Below are 17,186 nucleotides of genomic sequence, written 5' to 3'. Positions count from 1 at the left end.
TATTAAGATGTGATTGGCTCTTAGATCAAGACCATCAACTGGCTGAAGTCTCAGCAAACCTGTGTTGACACATCCAACCTTAAGCCACTGGATTTATCCCTGCTGGGCCCCTAGCACACTTTAAATAGCAAAATTATTTAACTTTGGTTCGGTTGGGGAACAAAACAGTAATTAAACTCATAATGCATCTACTGCTTATCTCAACAAACTTTTTACTATTTTAACACCCCTAAAAATTAGGACAATAGCTATGGGTTTTATAAAACAGGAAGTTGAGAACGCAGGTGTGCATATAGAAATAGTCTAATTTGCTAATTATTCTTGCTCTCACCCTAATTTTTGGTTTCATATTTCCCTACCATTTTACTGGTACTAGCTCTTACAGGTTACACCAATACCCAAACACACTTTTGTTTAGTTTATCTATAGTTATGATTATTTAAGGAAGGGGTCTGCAAACTTATTTTCTGAAAAGGGCCCCCAAATAAATATTTTTGGTTTTGCAGGGCCTACAGTGTGCATCACAACCTTTCAACTCTCCTGAGGTTGAGAAGCCACAGACAAATGAGCCATAGACAAATGAGCGGGCTGTGGGCCAGTGACGTTTTATTTACCAAAACAGCGAGTCGGCCACATTTGGCCTGTGGGCCATAGTGTGCTGACCCCTGTTTTAGGGGATAGGCATAATTGTAGAAACACTGAAAGAAAGATAAGGGAAAATAAATAATTGGGGCGTAGGGAGAAATGTTCATTAGAGAAGAGGGGTGTGTGTGTGTGTGTGTGATTTTTCCAGTGTGGACACTATTCATAGTTTATACGTGGCATATTATTTAACACATACATATACCCTGTAGTAGAGGCCCTTCTATGTAGTATATTGGAAGAGCACTGAATTGGAAGCCAGGAAATCAGGCTCCAGGTAAAGTTCTGCCACTCACTTGAAATGTTGCATTGAGCTAGTTATCCTCTTTGAGCCAGAAAAAATAATGGGATTAAAGGATCTCCAATGATCTACCCTATCCTTCTCTGATGCTATGATTTTCCTAAGATTTCTAGGGAGAAATACAAAGTTAAAAAATATGGATTAAAAATATATAAAAACTTGGCCTGGAACTTACTAATTCAACCCATGTAACCAACCACACCACCAGAGCCAATGAGTCAAAGGACGCTCTGCGAAGGACACTGCTTAGAGGTGTGGAGTAAGAGCAACGCCACAGGTGCCCACCCGGAAGGCTATGAATGAGGAGCTGGGTCTACACACATGTGTGGAATGAGGACTCCCCTTTGGGTGCACTTACTATGATGGGTGAAGCTTCCCTGTGACTTCAGAGGACAGTCGTGTGGACATTTTATAGGAAGAACCTGAACAGAGGAGCAGGGGACGAGGGAGTTCTTCCCACCACTGAGGAGAATGGCCCATTTCTTAAAGCCACTTAGAACCAAAGATGGTCACTTCCTTCTCAAAGAGTGGGTGTTTGGGATAGTTGGTTGATCTTTGGATGTTGGACATTGAGAAGGATCTAGGAGGCCCTGAGGCTTGCAAACTACATTCTCCAGTGACCCCTATAGAAAGGGCCGTTGTGTGTGTGTTGAGGGGCAGATAAGCTGAAAGGGCTTTGTGCCCCATGCCTGCTTCAACCAGAGCTCCCCAACCCTGGCTTTTATTTGCTGGTATTAAGTGCTGATCCAATCACTTCATTAGAAATGAGAAGATTGAGCCTGAGAAGGGGGCATAAGTGGATGTGACTATATCAGGGAGTCAGAGAAGATTCTACTGGGCATGAGAAGTTTATATTCATCTTCTGGGGAGGACGGACGCCTAGGGGCGGAAGGCACACGAAGAAGCGAATACTCAGTCCCGTCTCCGCCCAGCGACTCTCTGGGTCTCTCAGCCTTGAAGGAAACGTTCTCATAGCACTCCTCAGCAGCGTTCCCTGATGGCCTTTTCCCGAGGACGCTGTGGTTGATGAGGGTGTAGCACAGATCCTCCGAGGAGCCCTGGTCAGCATTCTCCTGCTGGTCAAAGGACAGCCATCATCAAGACCTGGCCTCTTGCCATTCCCTTTATACTTCATCTAAACAGAGGTTCAGTCTTGGGCAAAGTCTGTCTTACACGGCCGCTTCCCTTCCATCTCTTGTGTCTGGTTTTCCTAAATGGCTGCCCCAGCCCAACCACTAGCCCAAGCTGCCAGAGTTCTCATGCTGCTCAGAGAACTCAGCCTATTCAGGCATGCATTCTCTGCCCCACGTCCCAGAGTGACCCCAGACCACACTATGTAATTCCCAAAGTCTCGGGACCCTGAGGCTGCTCATTCTTATATAAGAGAACAATCTGAAGACACCTTAAAGTGCTCGGGTTATGGTGTTTAACCACCCATTCTAGAGATATCTGCGTTATTAAAAAGAGAATCCACTTAAGAGAAGGTCTCACTCAGTGAAATCTCAGGAGATAAAAAGCAAAACAGCAAGGTACAGGAGAAAGAGCATGGATTTGGGAGTGAGACTTGTTTTTGAATCATGCCCCTGCCATCTTGTCGGCTGTCCGGCTTTGAGGGAACATCACTTAATGTCTCAGTTTTCTCATCTGTAAAATGGGCAGGAAAATAATAGTACAAATCTTACAGGGTTGTTGTGACAGTTACATGAGCTGATGCATGTGAAGCGCTCAGCCCACTGCATGGCATGAACCAAGTACTCAAAAAATATTAGCTCCTTTCAATAAATTGTGCAACAGAGATGGCTGTTGCTTCTGCCTTCAGGCTCTGCATATGTCCCTGGGCTCACAAGCACTGGTGTCTGAAGAATTCAATATTAAGGTCAGAAGGGGTGTTGGAGGTCTTCTCCTGCTATCTGAGGTGTCTGCATTTCTACTGTCATCTCAGAAAAAGTCTCAGAAATGTTTGCATTACCTGGATGGGAGCAGACGATGTTTCTTCATCTGGAGAAAGAAAACACACTTAATGAATTTCAGGTCATGGGGAGATTTCTGGGAGGGGAGGAGAGGAACACTGAAAGAGAAGCAACTAGAGAATCAAGGAACAGCAGGGGTAGTCTTCCTCAGGCTAGCCTGATCTTCAGCTCCCTGGGGAGTGACAGGGCCATCCAGACAAGAAACAGCCAGAGCTGTGCTGAGATGCTGCGTGGACGGAAACACGTTCAGTGGGTCTTTGGATAGGAAATCACACTTCCCTCCCTTCCTCACTCCTTTCCTTCTCTGTCCTTCCTTCCCTAAAATTTGTTGCATGTCTACCCTGTACCAGGAACTGGAGAGACAAAGAAGAATCAGACAGTCCCTGTCCTCAAGGGGCTCACAGGCAAGCATAGGAGGCAGACAAGGACCTAAGAGAGATCCACAATGCAGAGGAAAGCTGTCGTTTCTACTGTAGGTGACAGGGGATGATGACAGTGTGGAAGCTGGTGCTCAGGGAAAGCTTTACAGAGAAAGAAACTCTTAAACTGAACATTCCCAGTTTTGAGACTGCTGGCAGAAACAAACATAAGCAGACCAATTTTTCAAAAGCCAGTGTACTTAAAACCAGCTGGCTCTGGCCACTCAGCAAAGAGGCAAACACACTAGCTGAATAAGCAAACATGAGAATTCACAAAGAAGCCTCAGGATACCACCCTACGTGGGAGGTGGTTGTGCTGATGCAGGCCACCTTGCTGTGTAAAGATTTATAGTCCCTCAGTACTGACATTCCAGATTCTCACATCTCTGTAAATTCCCCTGGCTATCTAGGACTTCCGTGACTATCACTGCAAGAAAAGGGTCTGTGGGGATCCAAGATGGTGGCTTAGGAAGACCCTACAATCAGCACCTCCCATGGACACACCAAATCTACACCTACATATAGAGCAATTCTTCCTGAAGAAGAACTGAGGGCTGACGGAACAGCTTTGCACAATAAATGACAGAAGGACCAAACAAAGATGGGTAGGAGAGATGGTATGGACAGGAACCCCGTCCTTGATACAGCAACCTGCAGGAGGGAGGGGTATCACTGAGGGGCCCATGTGTACATTTGCCTCCACCCCCGGGGGGGGGCACAGCAATAAGAATAGTGGTTTAAAAGGCACCTAGACTCTATGTGAAGAAATCCATTTACTACCCCTAGAGCATCTGCCTAATGGGCAGGCAACTACTGGAATACTCCTCAGGTTCAAAGGCATGGAGAGCACCATTTTTTGCATTCCTCCTTCACCTTGATAGCACAGATGGGAACATAGTCCAGGTGCTTCAGCCAGGCTGCCAAGATTGCCCCTGCAGGCTCCAGGCCCACAGAAGCTCCAGCCATCCCCCAAAAGCAACACCAGGGGGGTGCACTCTGGCTCTCCACCCCCAAATCCTACCCCAGCTCTAGCCATCCCACCAAAGCTGCCCAGCACATACAGTCTACACAGAGGCTGCTCCTGCACAAGGCCATGACTGCAAGACTGGAAGAGGTAGCTGTTTTGACTAATTCGTAGAAACAAACACAGGAAATCAAACAAAATGAGGAGACAGAGGAATGTTCCAAATGATAGAACAAAATCACCCCCCAGGTACAAACCCTAATGAAATGAAGATAAGTCATTTACCTGATAGAGTTCAAAATAATGATCATAAAGATGCTGACCAAACTCAGGAGACGAATGGAGGAACACAGTGAAAACCTCCACAGGGAATTAGAAAATGTAAGAAAGACAACCAATCGGAGATGAAGAATACTATGACTGGAATGAAAAATACACTAGAGGGAATCAACAACAGATTAGATGATACAGAGGAAAGGATCAGCGATCGGAAGACAGAAGAGTGGAAATCACCCAATCAGAACAGCAACAGGGAAAAAGAATTTTTTAAAATGAGGATAGTTTTAAGGAATCTCTGGGAAAAACATCACGCAAACTAACATTCACATTATAGGGGTCCCTGAAGGAGAAGAGTGAGAGAAAGAGGCAGAAAATGTATTTAAAAAAATAATGGCTGAAAACTTCCCTAATCTGGGGAAGGAAACAGATATCCATGTCCAGGAAGCAACAAGATGAACCCAAAGAGATCCACACCAAGACATATCATAATTAAAATGGCAAAAGTTAAAGATAAAGAGATAAAAGGCAGCAAGAAAAAAAACAAGTCATATCAAGGGAGCTCTCATAAGACTATCAGCTGATTTTTTAGCAGAAACTTTGCAGGCCAGAGGGGAGTGGCATGATATATTTAAAGTGCTGAAGGGAAAAACCTTAACAACCCAAGAAAACTCTACCCAGCAAGGTTATTATTCAGAATTGAAGGAGAGGTAAAATTTCCCAGACAAGCAAAAACTAAAGGAGTTTATCACCACTAGACTGGCCTTACAGGAAATGTTTAAGAGTCTTCTTTAAGCAGAAAAGAAAAGATTATAACTAAAAATAAGACACTGTACGAAAGAAAATATCTCACTGGTAAAGGCAAATATATATTAAAGCCAGTGGAACAGCCGCTTAAGAAGCTAGTATGAAGGTTAAAAGACCAAAGTAGTAAAATCGACTGTAACTACAATAAGAAGTTAAGGGATACACAGAATAAAAATGTGAAATATGATGACAATAACATAAACATAGGTGGGGAGCAGTAAAAATGTAGTGCTTTTAGGATGCATTCAAACAAGTAACTATCAGCTTAAAACTAACGAGATATATATATATATATATATATATATAGAGAGAGAGAGAGAGAGAGAGAGAGAGAGAGAGAGAGAGACACACACAAACAATCACAAGAGACAACTACAAGTAAGCCAACAAACTGGACAATCTAGAAGAGATGGATAATTCCTAGAAACATCCAATTTTCCAAGACTGATTCAGAAAGAAATAGAAAAAATGAACAGACCAATTACTAGTATCAGTAGAATCAGTAATCAAAAAACTCCCAACAAACAAAAGGTTGGGGTGAAACGGTTTCACAGGTGAATTCTACCAAACATTTAAAGAAGAGTTAATACCTAGTCTTCTCAAACTCTTCTAAAATATTGAATGCTTCCACGCTCATTTTACAAGGCCTGCATTACCCTGATACCAAAACCAGACAGACGCCACAGAAAAAAAAATGGTACAGGCCAATATCCCTGATGAACTGAGATGCAAAAATCCTCAACAAAATATTAACAAACCAAATTCAACAATACATCAAAAGGATCATACACTGTGGTCAAGTGGAATTTATTCCAGGGATGCAAGGATAATTCAACATCCACAAATCAATCAATGTGATAGACCACATTAACAAAATGAAGGATAAAAATCATATGATCACCTCAATAGATGCAGACAAAGCATTTGACAAAATTTAACATCTATTTATGATAAAAACTCTCAACAAACTGAATATAGAGGGAATATACCTCAGCATAAAGGCCATGTACATCAAGCTCACAGCAACATCATGCTTGATGATGAGAAGCTGAAATCTTTTCCTTTAAGATCAGAAACAAGACAAGTATGCCCAACACTTACCACTTTTATTCAACATAATATTGGAAGTCTAGCCCCAGCAACCAGACAAGAAAAAGAGATAAAGGTAATGCAAATTAGAAGGGAAAAAGTAAAACTATCACTCTTTGCAGATGATATAATACTATATATAGAAAACCCTAGGGCTTCCCTGGTGGCGCAGTGGTTGAGAGTCCGCCTGCCGATGCAGGGAACACGGGTTCGTGCCCCGGTCCGGGAAGGTCCCACATGCCGTGGAGCGGCTGGGCCCATGAGCCATGGCCGCTGAGCCTGTGCGTCCGGAGCCTGTGCTCTGCAGCGGGAGAGGCCGCAGTGGTGAGAGGCCCGTGTACCGCAAAAAAAAAAACCAAAAAACTATTAGAACTAATAAATTCAGTAAAGTTGCAGGATACAAAATTAACATACAGAAATCTGTTGCATTTCTATATATTAGTAACAAACTATCAGAAAGAGAAATTAAGAAAACAATCCTATTTACAATTGTATCAAGAAGAATAAAATACCTAGAATAAATCTAACCCAGGAGGTAAAAGACTTGTACTCTGAAAACTGTAAGACATAGATGAAAGAAATTGAAGACCATGCACAAAAAATGAAAAGATATACTGTGCTCATGGATTGGTAAAACTAATACTGTTTTTCACAGAACTTGAATAAATGATCCTAAAGTTTGTATGAAACCTCAAAAGATGCAGAATAGTCGAGCAGTCTTGAGAAAAGAAAAGCAAAGCTGGAGGTATCATGCTTGGTGATTTCAAACTATATTACACTACTGTAGTATGCTATTACTATAGTAGTACTATGGTACAAATACTATACTACTATACTGGATATTATTAAAAAGACAACAAATAACAACTGTTGTCAAGGATGTGGAGAAATGGGAATTTTTTGCACTGTTGGTGGGACTGTAAAATGCGTCAACCTCTATGGAAAACAGTATGGAGTTTCCTCAAAAAATTAAATATACAACTACCATATGATCCAGCAATTCCACTTCTGAGTATTGATCTGAAGAAAACAAAAGAACTAATTTGAAAAGATATATGCACCCCAATGTTCATTGCAGCATTGTTTACAACAGCCAAGACAGGGAAGCAACCTAAGTGTCCCTCAGTAGATGAATGGATAAAGATGTGGTATATATATATATACAATGAAATATTAGCCATAAAGAGAATGAAATCTTGCCATTTGCAGCAACATGGATGAATCTAGAGGGTATTATGCTGAGTGAAATAAGTCAGACAGAGAAAGAAAAATATCGTATGATTTCACTTATATGTAGAATCTAAAAAACAAAACAAATGAACAAACACAACAAAATAGAAACAGACTCATAGATACTGAGGACAAACTGGTGGTTACCAGAGGGGAAGGGGCAGGGGTGTGAGTTAATAGTTGACGGAGATTAAGAGGTACAAACATCCAGTTATAAAATAAGTAAGTCATGAGAACATAATATGCAGTATAGGGAATATTGTGAATAGTACTATAATAATTTTGTATGGTGATGGTATATTATATATATTTGATATATATGGTATATATATCAAATCACTACGTTGTGCACCTGAAACTAGTGTAACGTTATACGTCAATAACTTCAATAAAATTAAAAAAAAAACTAGAAGGGTCTGTGAGTTTCAGCATTAGCGGTCTTATTTCTACCATTAGAGGTCTATTTCTATTTCTGTTTCGCTGTGATGCAGATTGCGGTTTCCTGCGCCCACAATTCTCCTGGGTGAAAAGGCTAGGGGTGGGAGGGCTGTATGATATTTTTACACACCAGTAGGGCTCGTTTTTCAGAGTCAGAGTGAATGAACCAGGCTCTCCTCTTTAAACCCAGGAAGGCAAAGGCAAAACTCATTTGTTTTTCTTCTTTAGAAACGTTGTGGCCTGTCCTCAGGCCTGTACTTCCTTTGCTTCCCCCCTTACACGTGACACTCTTCGCCACCCTCTCCTTCAAATGCTTTTCTTTCCTTAACTTTAGCCCTGTTCAGTCACCAGAGACCATTGCATCAGCCTCCCAAGTGGTCTTCCAGCATCCGCTCTTGTCACTCCTTCTTACAATCTGTTCTCTGCACAGCAAACTGGGTGATGTCTTTAATGCAAATGTGGTCATACTTGGCCCTTGTTTAAAGCCTTTCAGTGCCTCCTGTAGCTCTCAAGACAAAAACCCTAACCCTAAACTTGACCCCAAGGCCCTGCCCCTCCTCTGTGCTCTCTGTGCCCACACTGGCCTCATTGCAGTTCCTTACATGTGCCTCACACCTCCATCTTTTGCTTTTATTGTTCCCTTTTAACTCCTTCAGCCTGCAGACCTTGGGAAATAACAGAAGGCTATGGAGTTCGATAAGCCCATTCTTGTCTCAATGAGCTCCCAATTTAGTGGAGAAAAAGAGACACACAATTGAACAAATTGCAGCAAATGTGTGAGTGTTATACTAGAAATATGCCCAAGGAGCTTTGGGAGCAGAGGGAAGGGGCAGCTTGGAAACCTAAGTCTGTCAAAAGTAAAAATGATGTGAAAGCAATGACTTACTTTGCTTTGGGGAGTCTTGTCTCACTTTAAAAATGTGCATTTTTTTCCTATAAAAGAAAAGGAAAAGAAATCGGTTGTTTTAATATTCAGAAACTCTCTAAGGGAGTTACATTCAACTATGAAAACTTATGCTTAACTCATTTGTTAAAGTTATAAGCCTCTTATAATACCGCCTTCAGCCAGAGAAATAAGAGGATAGGAAAAAGAAAAAATCAAAGATAAGATCGAATAGAAATCTACTCCTTTGCATTTCTCTCTCTCCCTTTTTCTCCTTCCTCCTCCTTTTTCTGAGGCTGGTATGGAATTGATTTATAGATGGAGAACTATGGTTATGTTATATATAATTTTTTTTTTTTTTATTGGCTGCTTTGGGTCTTCGTTGCTGTGTGCGGGCTTTCTCTAGTTGCGGTGAGCACTGGCTACTCTTCGTTGAGGTGCGCGGGCTTCTCACTGCGATGTCTTCTCTTGTTGCGGAGCACGGGCTCTAGAGCGCAGGCTCAGTAGTTGTGGTGCACAGGCTTAGTTGCTCTACGGCATGTGGAGTCTTCCAGAACCAGGGCTTGAACCCGTGTCCCCTGCATTGGCAGGTGGATTCTTAACCACTGCGCCACCAGGGCAGTCCCCTCTACATAACTTTTTGGAGAGTTTTTTTTCTGACAAAATTTCAATTTCTTTTATATCAAGGAGCCATTGTTATATCCAATCCCAACCTCAATCCCAATCTATGATATCCAAACAAACAAGCAAGCGAGCAATCAAACACCTCCCGTGTGAGCACAGAGGTGACTGCACTGTACTGATGACCCTTGGAAAAACACATTCTAAATATAATGGCAGGCAGTTATCATCACAGGAGACAAGGACAGCATCTACTCTAAGGAGAATGACCATATGTCCTGGTTTACACAGACAGTTTAGTTAACGTTGTTATCAATCATTTAGTGACACTTAACTATTTTTAGCCTCCTTTTCACTCGCAAAAGTTTCCCAGTTTGGACAATGAATTATATGGTCACCCTGGCTATACGTTCTCTGTGCAAGGGACGGAAATGCATGCTTCTGTCCCAGGTAGACGCTGGGATTTGCAGTGTGATTAAGGGGCCTTTCTCTACATTGATAGCCAGTTTCATCCTTGCTTCTGAGGCTTTCCCGTTTGAAGAGTGTGTAACCACCCATGAGACTATTGTTCCTGTTTCTCACCAAACTCGAAACATCACTTCCCTGACTGACTCTCGGATGATGGTGCCTGGGCTAGTGCTCAGCTTCCACTGTGGCCACAGACAGTGGGTAATTCACAGGTAACTTACAGCAAATACCACATTGAAACTACACTTATAAGGAAATAACCCCTGAAAACAGTTCTCCACTCACCACGGAAGGCAGAAACACCCGTCAGCGATGTGGCAGTCCCAGCATCTAAAATACCCAAGAGATGACACAAATCACAAGCTTAGTTTCTGCAACTTTGTTAGGGTGACTCTCTTCCCTTTGTCATTTCTGTAAAAACCCTTTTTTTTTCTCCCCCAAGAGAATATTCATTCTAGGTGACTTGGACACATCTCATACTAGAATGGCTTTGTCCTCCCAGGACATTAACTGGACCTTTGGAAATATGACATTATCAACTCCTAATCAGAGAAGGAACTTTCTGCTGTGTTCCCAGCAAAGAAAAATAGGCTTGCTTATCTCCAGTTCCAGCGATTTATGTGGCCTCTTGTGATGAAGGACACACAGAGTTATCTCCAGGAGATCAAAGTAAAAGTGTGTGGACATTTGAGAAATTTCTTCTAGGCACCGATTAGGCAATATTTACACAGGATCCCGCTGCACTCTGAATTTCTCCTATTTACACTCTATTATAATTTTCTGCTCACTTGTCTATATCCTACACTAGAAGGTGAGTTTCACAAGATTGGGGACCATATTTGTCTGTTCATCATGGTATAGATTACCAGCATATGCCACAGTGTCTGGCACATAGTAAATATATTTTCAATAAGTATTTGATAAATGAAGGAGTGGCTAAGAACAGAGCAACTCTAACTGGCTCAGATCTGCCTTATTGACCTCAAGGCATAGCTATATAAACAGGACTTGTTATCTCTTTAATGGCAGAAAGGCTCAGGGTCTCTCTGCAGTCAGACATTGAGGCTGAGTCTGGGCATCTTTCTGAACTGAGGCATGGTTAACTACCTACACGGTTGACTGGGAAAGGCCTTTATAAAGTACTGCATGTACCAGTAACACTATGCAAAAATGTTTGGAAAACACAAAAATATCTCCCCCAGTGAGATTTTTCATGGAGTTCTCTTGGAAAGGGCAGTGGAAGAGAGGCTGCTGCACTTGAGCTTGGCTGTGGGCACCAGCGTGCTGAGTCTTCTGACAGCTTCTGGGGTCTGTGTACCATTAGAGCCTTTGGGGCTGAGAGGTATGGCTGTAGTTCTTCCTCCTTTTCAGGCTTCGTTCAGGGTTCTTTAGCCCATTTGCTTATATCTCCTATTTCTGCCATTAAAGAAACACCGGAAGGAAACCACTAAATCACACTCATGCTAAGAAATCAGGTTCGCTGAGGAGATATGGGAGTGAGATGAAAGGAGATGATTAATTTTGCATTACTGGATCAATATCTCTGGACTCCCTGAGCCACAGTTTCTTTATGTATAAAATGAGGATACTTATACCGCTTACTTCATGGAGTTGTAAGGGTCACATAAAGTTAAATATGCGCAAAAGCTATTTTCAAACTAATTCCCCCAGTCAACTTTTCTGCAATATATTCTTGCATTTCAGTTTGGAATTTTGGTCTGGGGTAGGTTCAGGCTACGTGCCAGCAATTCCAGGTTCCTGTCTCTTACACAAAGCTTCCCTGGCTCCAGTCTGCCCAGTGCTCTCCCTTCTTCTAACGCCCATGGCCCTTCCAGTCTGTTTCATCCTTTGGACTGTATACTTTAACCTACACACCAAATATGTGATCCTTAATTTGCACCGAAGAAAAGCACCCTGTTGGGGGGATGCCTGTGTAGACTTTGTCTGTGTAGCTGCTTTTTAACTGATACTCTTTCAAAAACTTCTCCTGAAACCATGGGGAAAGTGTAGATAACTCTTCAAGCCACGGAACAACTGACTTTGCCACACTTCGGGATTCTTGGATTCAGGGACGCTCGTTCCATATTTTAGCGATTCCCTGACACTCAAAACGCCTGGTCAGAAAGGATCGATGAGGAAGACTTTGTTTAAGAGCATCGGGGTAATCACAAGTGTCTCTCTGCACAGCCCTTTCAACAATTGTAGCCGTGTGGAGGATGTGGTTACCTCAGAAATAGAAACTCAGAGCTTAAAGTGAAATGGCCAGGATGGAGCTGGAGCAGAAAGGTACATGAAATCGACAAAGAGACAACAGGAAATAAGGGTCTTCTTTCCAGCTGCCAGGAGTTACACTGGATTCCTAGCAAAATGGCACATCTTCTGTCCAAGGTTTCAGAGTGTTTCTGTCTTGTCTTCACGTTTACTATCATTACAACTGCTGCTGCGTCTAAGCAGGGTCCTCTGTTGGGGCGTATGTGAAGTCCAGGACCTGACAGACTTCATTCCTCACAGGCAAAGCCTGGGAGAAGTTTTGTTGGATTTGCTCTCACCTGGATGTTCTCTGTTTGGGGCTTTGATTTCTCAGATTCCAGGGTGTCTCATGAGAGATCTGCTGCCACCCAAACCTCAACATATCAAGAATGAGCTAAGTCTTTCCTTTCCAGGCTTCCCACCTTGCTTGATACTTTTTCCAGCTTTCTTCATTTCTGCTATTTGTGTGTAACCCCAGAGTTGCCTCGGCTTCCTCTTGTTGCCCTCCCATCTGTTAATACGCCCTTCTAAAGCATATACCTCAGTCTGTCCTTGATTTGACCTCCCCTCCATTGCCATAGAACAGCCCTCGCAACGTTCTCCAGCAACTGCCGTACACCACCAGGCCCCAATCATTTGTTCCCAAATGTCCAGACAGCCTCATGACAACTGCAAGAATATCAGTGTACAGAGAGGCTTATCCGCTCTATGCAGTTTCAGGGACTGTCCACAGGAACCAAGAAGGGCACTGGCCTTGTCTCATGTAAATTGCAATTTTCACAGAAAGCACCAAGGCAGAGAACATGGGATAAAAGGGAAGGAAAGAATTAAATAAAGAAAATAAATTGGCTCATTGTTTGGGTTTCTGTATAACTATCTTTTTATTTGTGGGGAGTTTAGGGTATAGAGAAAAAGAAACTAAAAATTAAACACAATTTACTATGTGCTTACTATATATATATATATATATATATATACACATATATATATGCACACACACTATAAATGCTACTTACTATTATATATATATTACTTACTATACATACTACTTCCTAAATGTAAATAACATATACATTTTCTATGTTATATTTCACTTAATCCCAGAATAAATCCATGAGGTAGGTATTATGGTTCTATGTCTTACCCATGAAGAAATTGAGGTTAAAAAATTTATGCAACTTGTCTGAGGACAAGTGGGAATAAGTGGGAGAAGCTGAGTTTGCTTCTGGCAGATTCATCCTCTGAAACTCTGAGCTCCTCTCATGAAGGGAATCGGTACCGTTCTGCCTGATGGTGGGAATTTCCCTGCTTTTTGTAACAAATTTGATCTGGAGAGACATGGTGGAGTGTGCTGACTGGATGATAACCAGGTGGTGAAGGTGAAGTTGAAAATAAGATCCAAGTAAATATAAGACTTTTGAGTATAGTAAGGAAGACATTTTAAGTCAGCATAGAAATGAAGATGCTGGGCCAACTGAGTAATTATGTAGAAAAATATGTATTTCTATCTGACACCATATAATGAATGTATGATGCTAAATGTAAAGCAATAAATCTATGAAAATTATACTGTGGATTTGTCTTATTTTAGGATGGGGAAATAATTTTAAGCGTAAATGATACATGAAGGAGAAACCAAAAAGCTTTCTAGATTTAATTCAATTATGTTTAAATATATAAGAAAAACATAAAAATTCTGTATGGGACAAGACACTCAGATTGGACAAAAATCTTTTTGGTAATATTTATGAGAAAGGGCTAATTTCTTCAAAGTAAAAATAGCTTTTACAATAAATAAAACAAAGTAGACCGAAATCCAAAACAAAAGCGGGCAAAAGGCATATTAGCTCTTCACAGATGAAAAAATACACATCTCTGATATAGACAGTAAAATAAAAATAATGCTTCTAATGTTATAAATAGTTATAACTGTGATTTCCCAGTTTATTTTCTTATTTATACTTTATTTATTCTCCAATTTCTTTTACAACTAACATGTATTAATGTCACAATCCTTCACTGCCTCACTAAAGTTCTAAAATACAAAATTACAAATGTAACATCAATCATAACTTTCTCAGTCACATCATACCTGTATTTTGTTTTATTTTTCTTTTCAAGACAGTATTTATTTAGGTTTCCAGTCATTCATTTGGTGTTTATTGAGTGCCTACTATATGCCAGAAACAATGTTAGGAAACAGAAATTCAAAGATGAATAAGAAACAGTCTCTACTTTTGAGGACCTCACATCTAGACATAAAAATAGGGACTTATAATCTGATAGAAGAATGCTAGAGTTTCAGAATGAAGGCTGTGAGGATCTGAGGAGGAGAAGGCCCAGAAAACACTGACCCTCAGGGAGGGCCGGGAGACATTCCTCGGGTTCACCAAGCCTCCTTTTGACAGGTGGCTTTTTAGATTCTATGTTCTAGCTCTCAATGGCATGAACTGAGCTCTGGGACACCAAACACAATCCTGTAAAGACCACCCCCCAACTCCCCAGCTAGCTCATTTTCTCCAAACCACCTCACTTTGTACCATAAGGATTCCCTTGTTTTGGGTGGTACTAATTTTTACAATGGCTGCTTTGACATTAATGAAGATGATGGTCCAAAAAAAGAATATCTTCTAATTATTGAACCCTACTCTGTATCAGGTACTATGCTAACATCACACACACTAGAACCCTCCAGCATAGGTATTGTGTTATTATTTCCAGTTATCATGAGGAAACTGAGGCCCAGAAAAGTTAAGCCAAGTTCTCTACCAATTTCAATGACCTCTGCTTACCTGTTGCAGGGAATGTGCACCAGGTAAGGTCTTATGCTATCAGGAAGCTTGCTGTTTATTTCGAACTTTAATAGTGACTAAAAGGGTGGTGGTGTCTTTAACCTCAGAAGAGCATACCCTCCAGGCCCCCAGAAAGTTTTCCATTTCTTAGGGGGTAGTCTATGGCACAGAACTTCCTTGATAAAGTCTTGCCTCTCAGCTGTCCTCCACCAGCTGCTCACTGTGATTCTGGGGAGAAGGCCAACCTATAAGGAATTGAATGTGTTCTCCGGCACATAGTAGGCACTTCATTCTTGTCAGTCCCTCACCCAATTGCTTTCTCCCCAAGAGTAGACCTCTTTTTCTCTTTCCGGCTACATTGCCCAGACCCATCTCCTCTGCTCCCCATTAGGGAGTCTGGGCTCACCTGTTTTCCCTCAGCAGAGAGTTCCCCATCCTCTCAGTCCTCTTGGTGCCTTCCCCTCGGCTTGCCCTGTGTTCTGACAAGCGCTGCTCCTGACTTAGAGACAGGGCTGTGCTGCTCAGCCACCAGGGCAGAGAGAGCTGAGAGGAGAGTATCCCTTTGCAGAGGAGAGGAGGAGCCCGGGGGGAGGAGATTCAGAAGTGCACACATGCACAACTTCCTAAAATGTCAGAGGCTGAACCAACTGGGTTATTGCCCTTAACCAGAAGTCGTTAGTCAATGAGAGTTTTGAACAAATGGGGAAGCCCCATCTGCAATTGTAAACAGGCCATGGGGGTTTTTCACCTCAGATGCCTGAACTTACTAAAGCACTTTGTAGTCCAAGAAACATCAGACGGGGGGAACTTTGTTTTAAAACAAAAAAGCTTAAAAATCAAGCCATAGACCAGTAGAAAATATTAGCAAAACATACATCTGGTAAAAAGATTTTTATCCAAAGTGTGTAAAGAACTCTCAAAACTTACTAAGAATAGAACAAACATCAAATAACAAAATAGGCAAAATATTTGAACAGATATTTCATCAAAGAAAATATGTGGATGGCAAACAAATTCATGAAAATATGCTCAACACCATAGTCATTAGGGGTGTAATAATATAAATCAAAACTACAACGCAATGCTTTTGCACATCTATTAGAATGGATAACATTGAAAACAAAAACAAAAACTGATGGGCTTCCCTGGTGGCTCAGTGGTTGAGAATCTGCCTGCTAATGCAAGGGGACACGGGTTTGAGCCCTGCTCTGGGAGGATCCCACATGCCGCGGAGTGGCTGGGCCCTTGAGCCACTACTGAGCCTGCGCATCTGGAGCCTGTGCTCCGCAACAAGAGAGGCCACGATAGTGAGAGGCCCGCGCACCGCGATGAAGAGTGGCCCCAGCTTGCCACAACTGGAGAAAGCCCTTGCACAGAAATGAAGACCCAACACAGCAAAACTAAATAAACTAATTAATAAACTCCTACCCCTAACATCTTCTTAAAAAAATAAATAAATAAATAAATAAAATAAAAACAAAAACTGATAATACCAAGTGCTGACAAGGGAAGTGGAGCATCTAGAAGTCTCACACACTGTTGATGGGAATGCAATATGGTTTAGCCTCTTTGCAAAAGAGTATGGCAGTTTCTTACAAAGTTAAACATAGCCTTACCACACAACCTAGCAACCCCACTCTTAGGCATTTACCCAAAAGAAATAAAAAATTAAGATCTCTAAGAACCTGCATGTGTATGTTTATAGCTGCTTTACTCATCATTGCCAAAAAGCCCCCGAAACAAAACAGAAAAAAATCCCTGGAAATAACCCAGATAATCTCAAGTAGTGAATGGCTAAACAAACTATGTCACATCCACACGATGGGATTCTGCCCAGTAATAAAAAGGAATGGACTACTAATATATACAACAACATAGATGATTCTCAAATGCATTATGCTGAGTGGAAGAATCCAGATTTAATATCTACCTTTTGTGACATTCAGGATGAGGCAAAACTGTAGGGACAGAAAACACATCAGTGGTGGCCAGAGAAGGGGTAGGGGAAGGTTTGATCTTCAAGGATCAGGAGGGAA

The 17,186-nt window shown here is 41.7% G+C and overlaps 1 protein-coding gene across 1 annotated transcript; it reads right to left on the bottom strand.

Moving 5' to 3' along the window:
* Positions 1 to 1,749: 1,749 nt before the first annotated feature.
* On the bottom strand, positions 1,750 to 15,585 carry GCSAM (germinal center associated signaling and motility). Its single transcript, XM_060149345.1, has 6 exons — positions 15,557 to 15,585; positions 12,658 to 12,732; positions 10,394 to 10,438; positions 9,023 to 9,069; positions 2,913 to 2,941; positions 1,750 to 2,019 (listed from the first exon to the last, which is right to left on the bottom strand). The coding sequence occupies exons 1-6, from the start codon at positions 15,583 to 15,585 to the stop codon at positions 1,750 to 1,752; spliced, it is 495 nt and encodes a 164-aa protein (XP_060005328.1).
* Between the last annotated feature and the right edge of the window lie 1,601 nt (positions 15,586 to 17,186).

This window comes from Lagenorhynchus albirostris, chromosome 5 (genome assembly GCF_949774975.1).
Source record: "Lagenorhynchus albirostris chromosome 5, mLagAlb1.1, whole genome shotgun sequence".
NCBI lineage: Eukaryota > Metazoa > Chordata > Mammalia > Artiodactyla > Delphinidae > Lagenorhynchus > Lagenorhynchus albirostris.
This window is presented reverse-complemented; position numbering and strand designations above follow the sequence as displayed.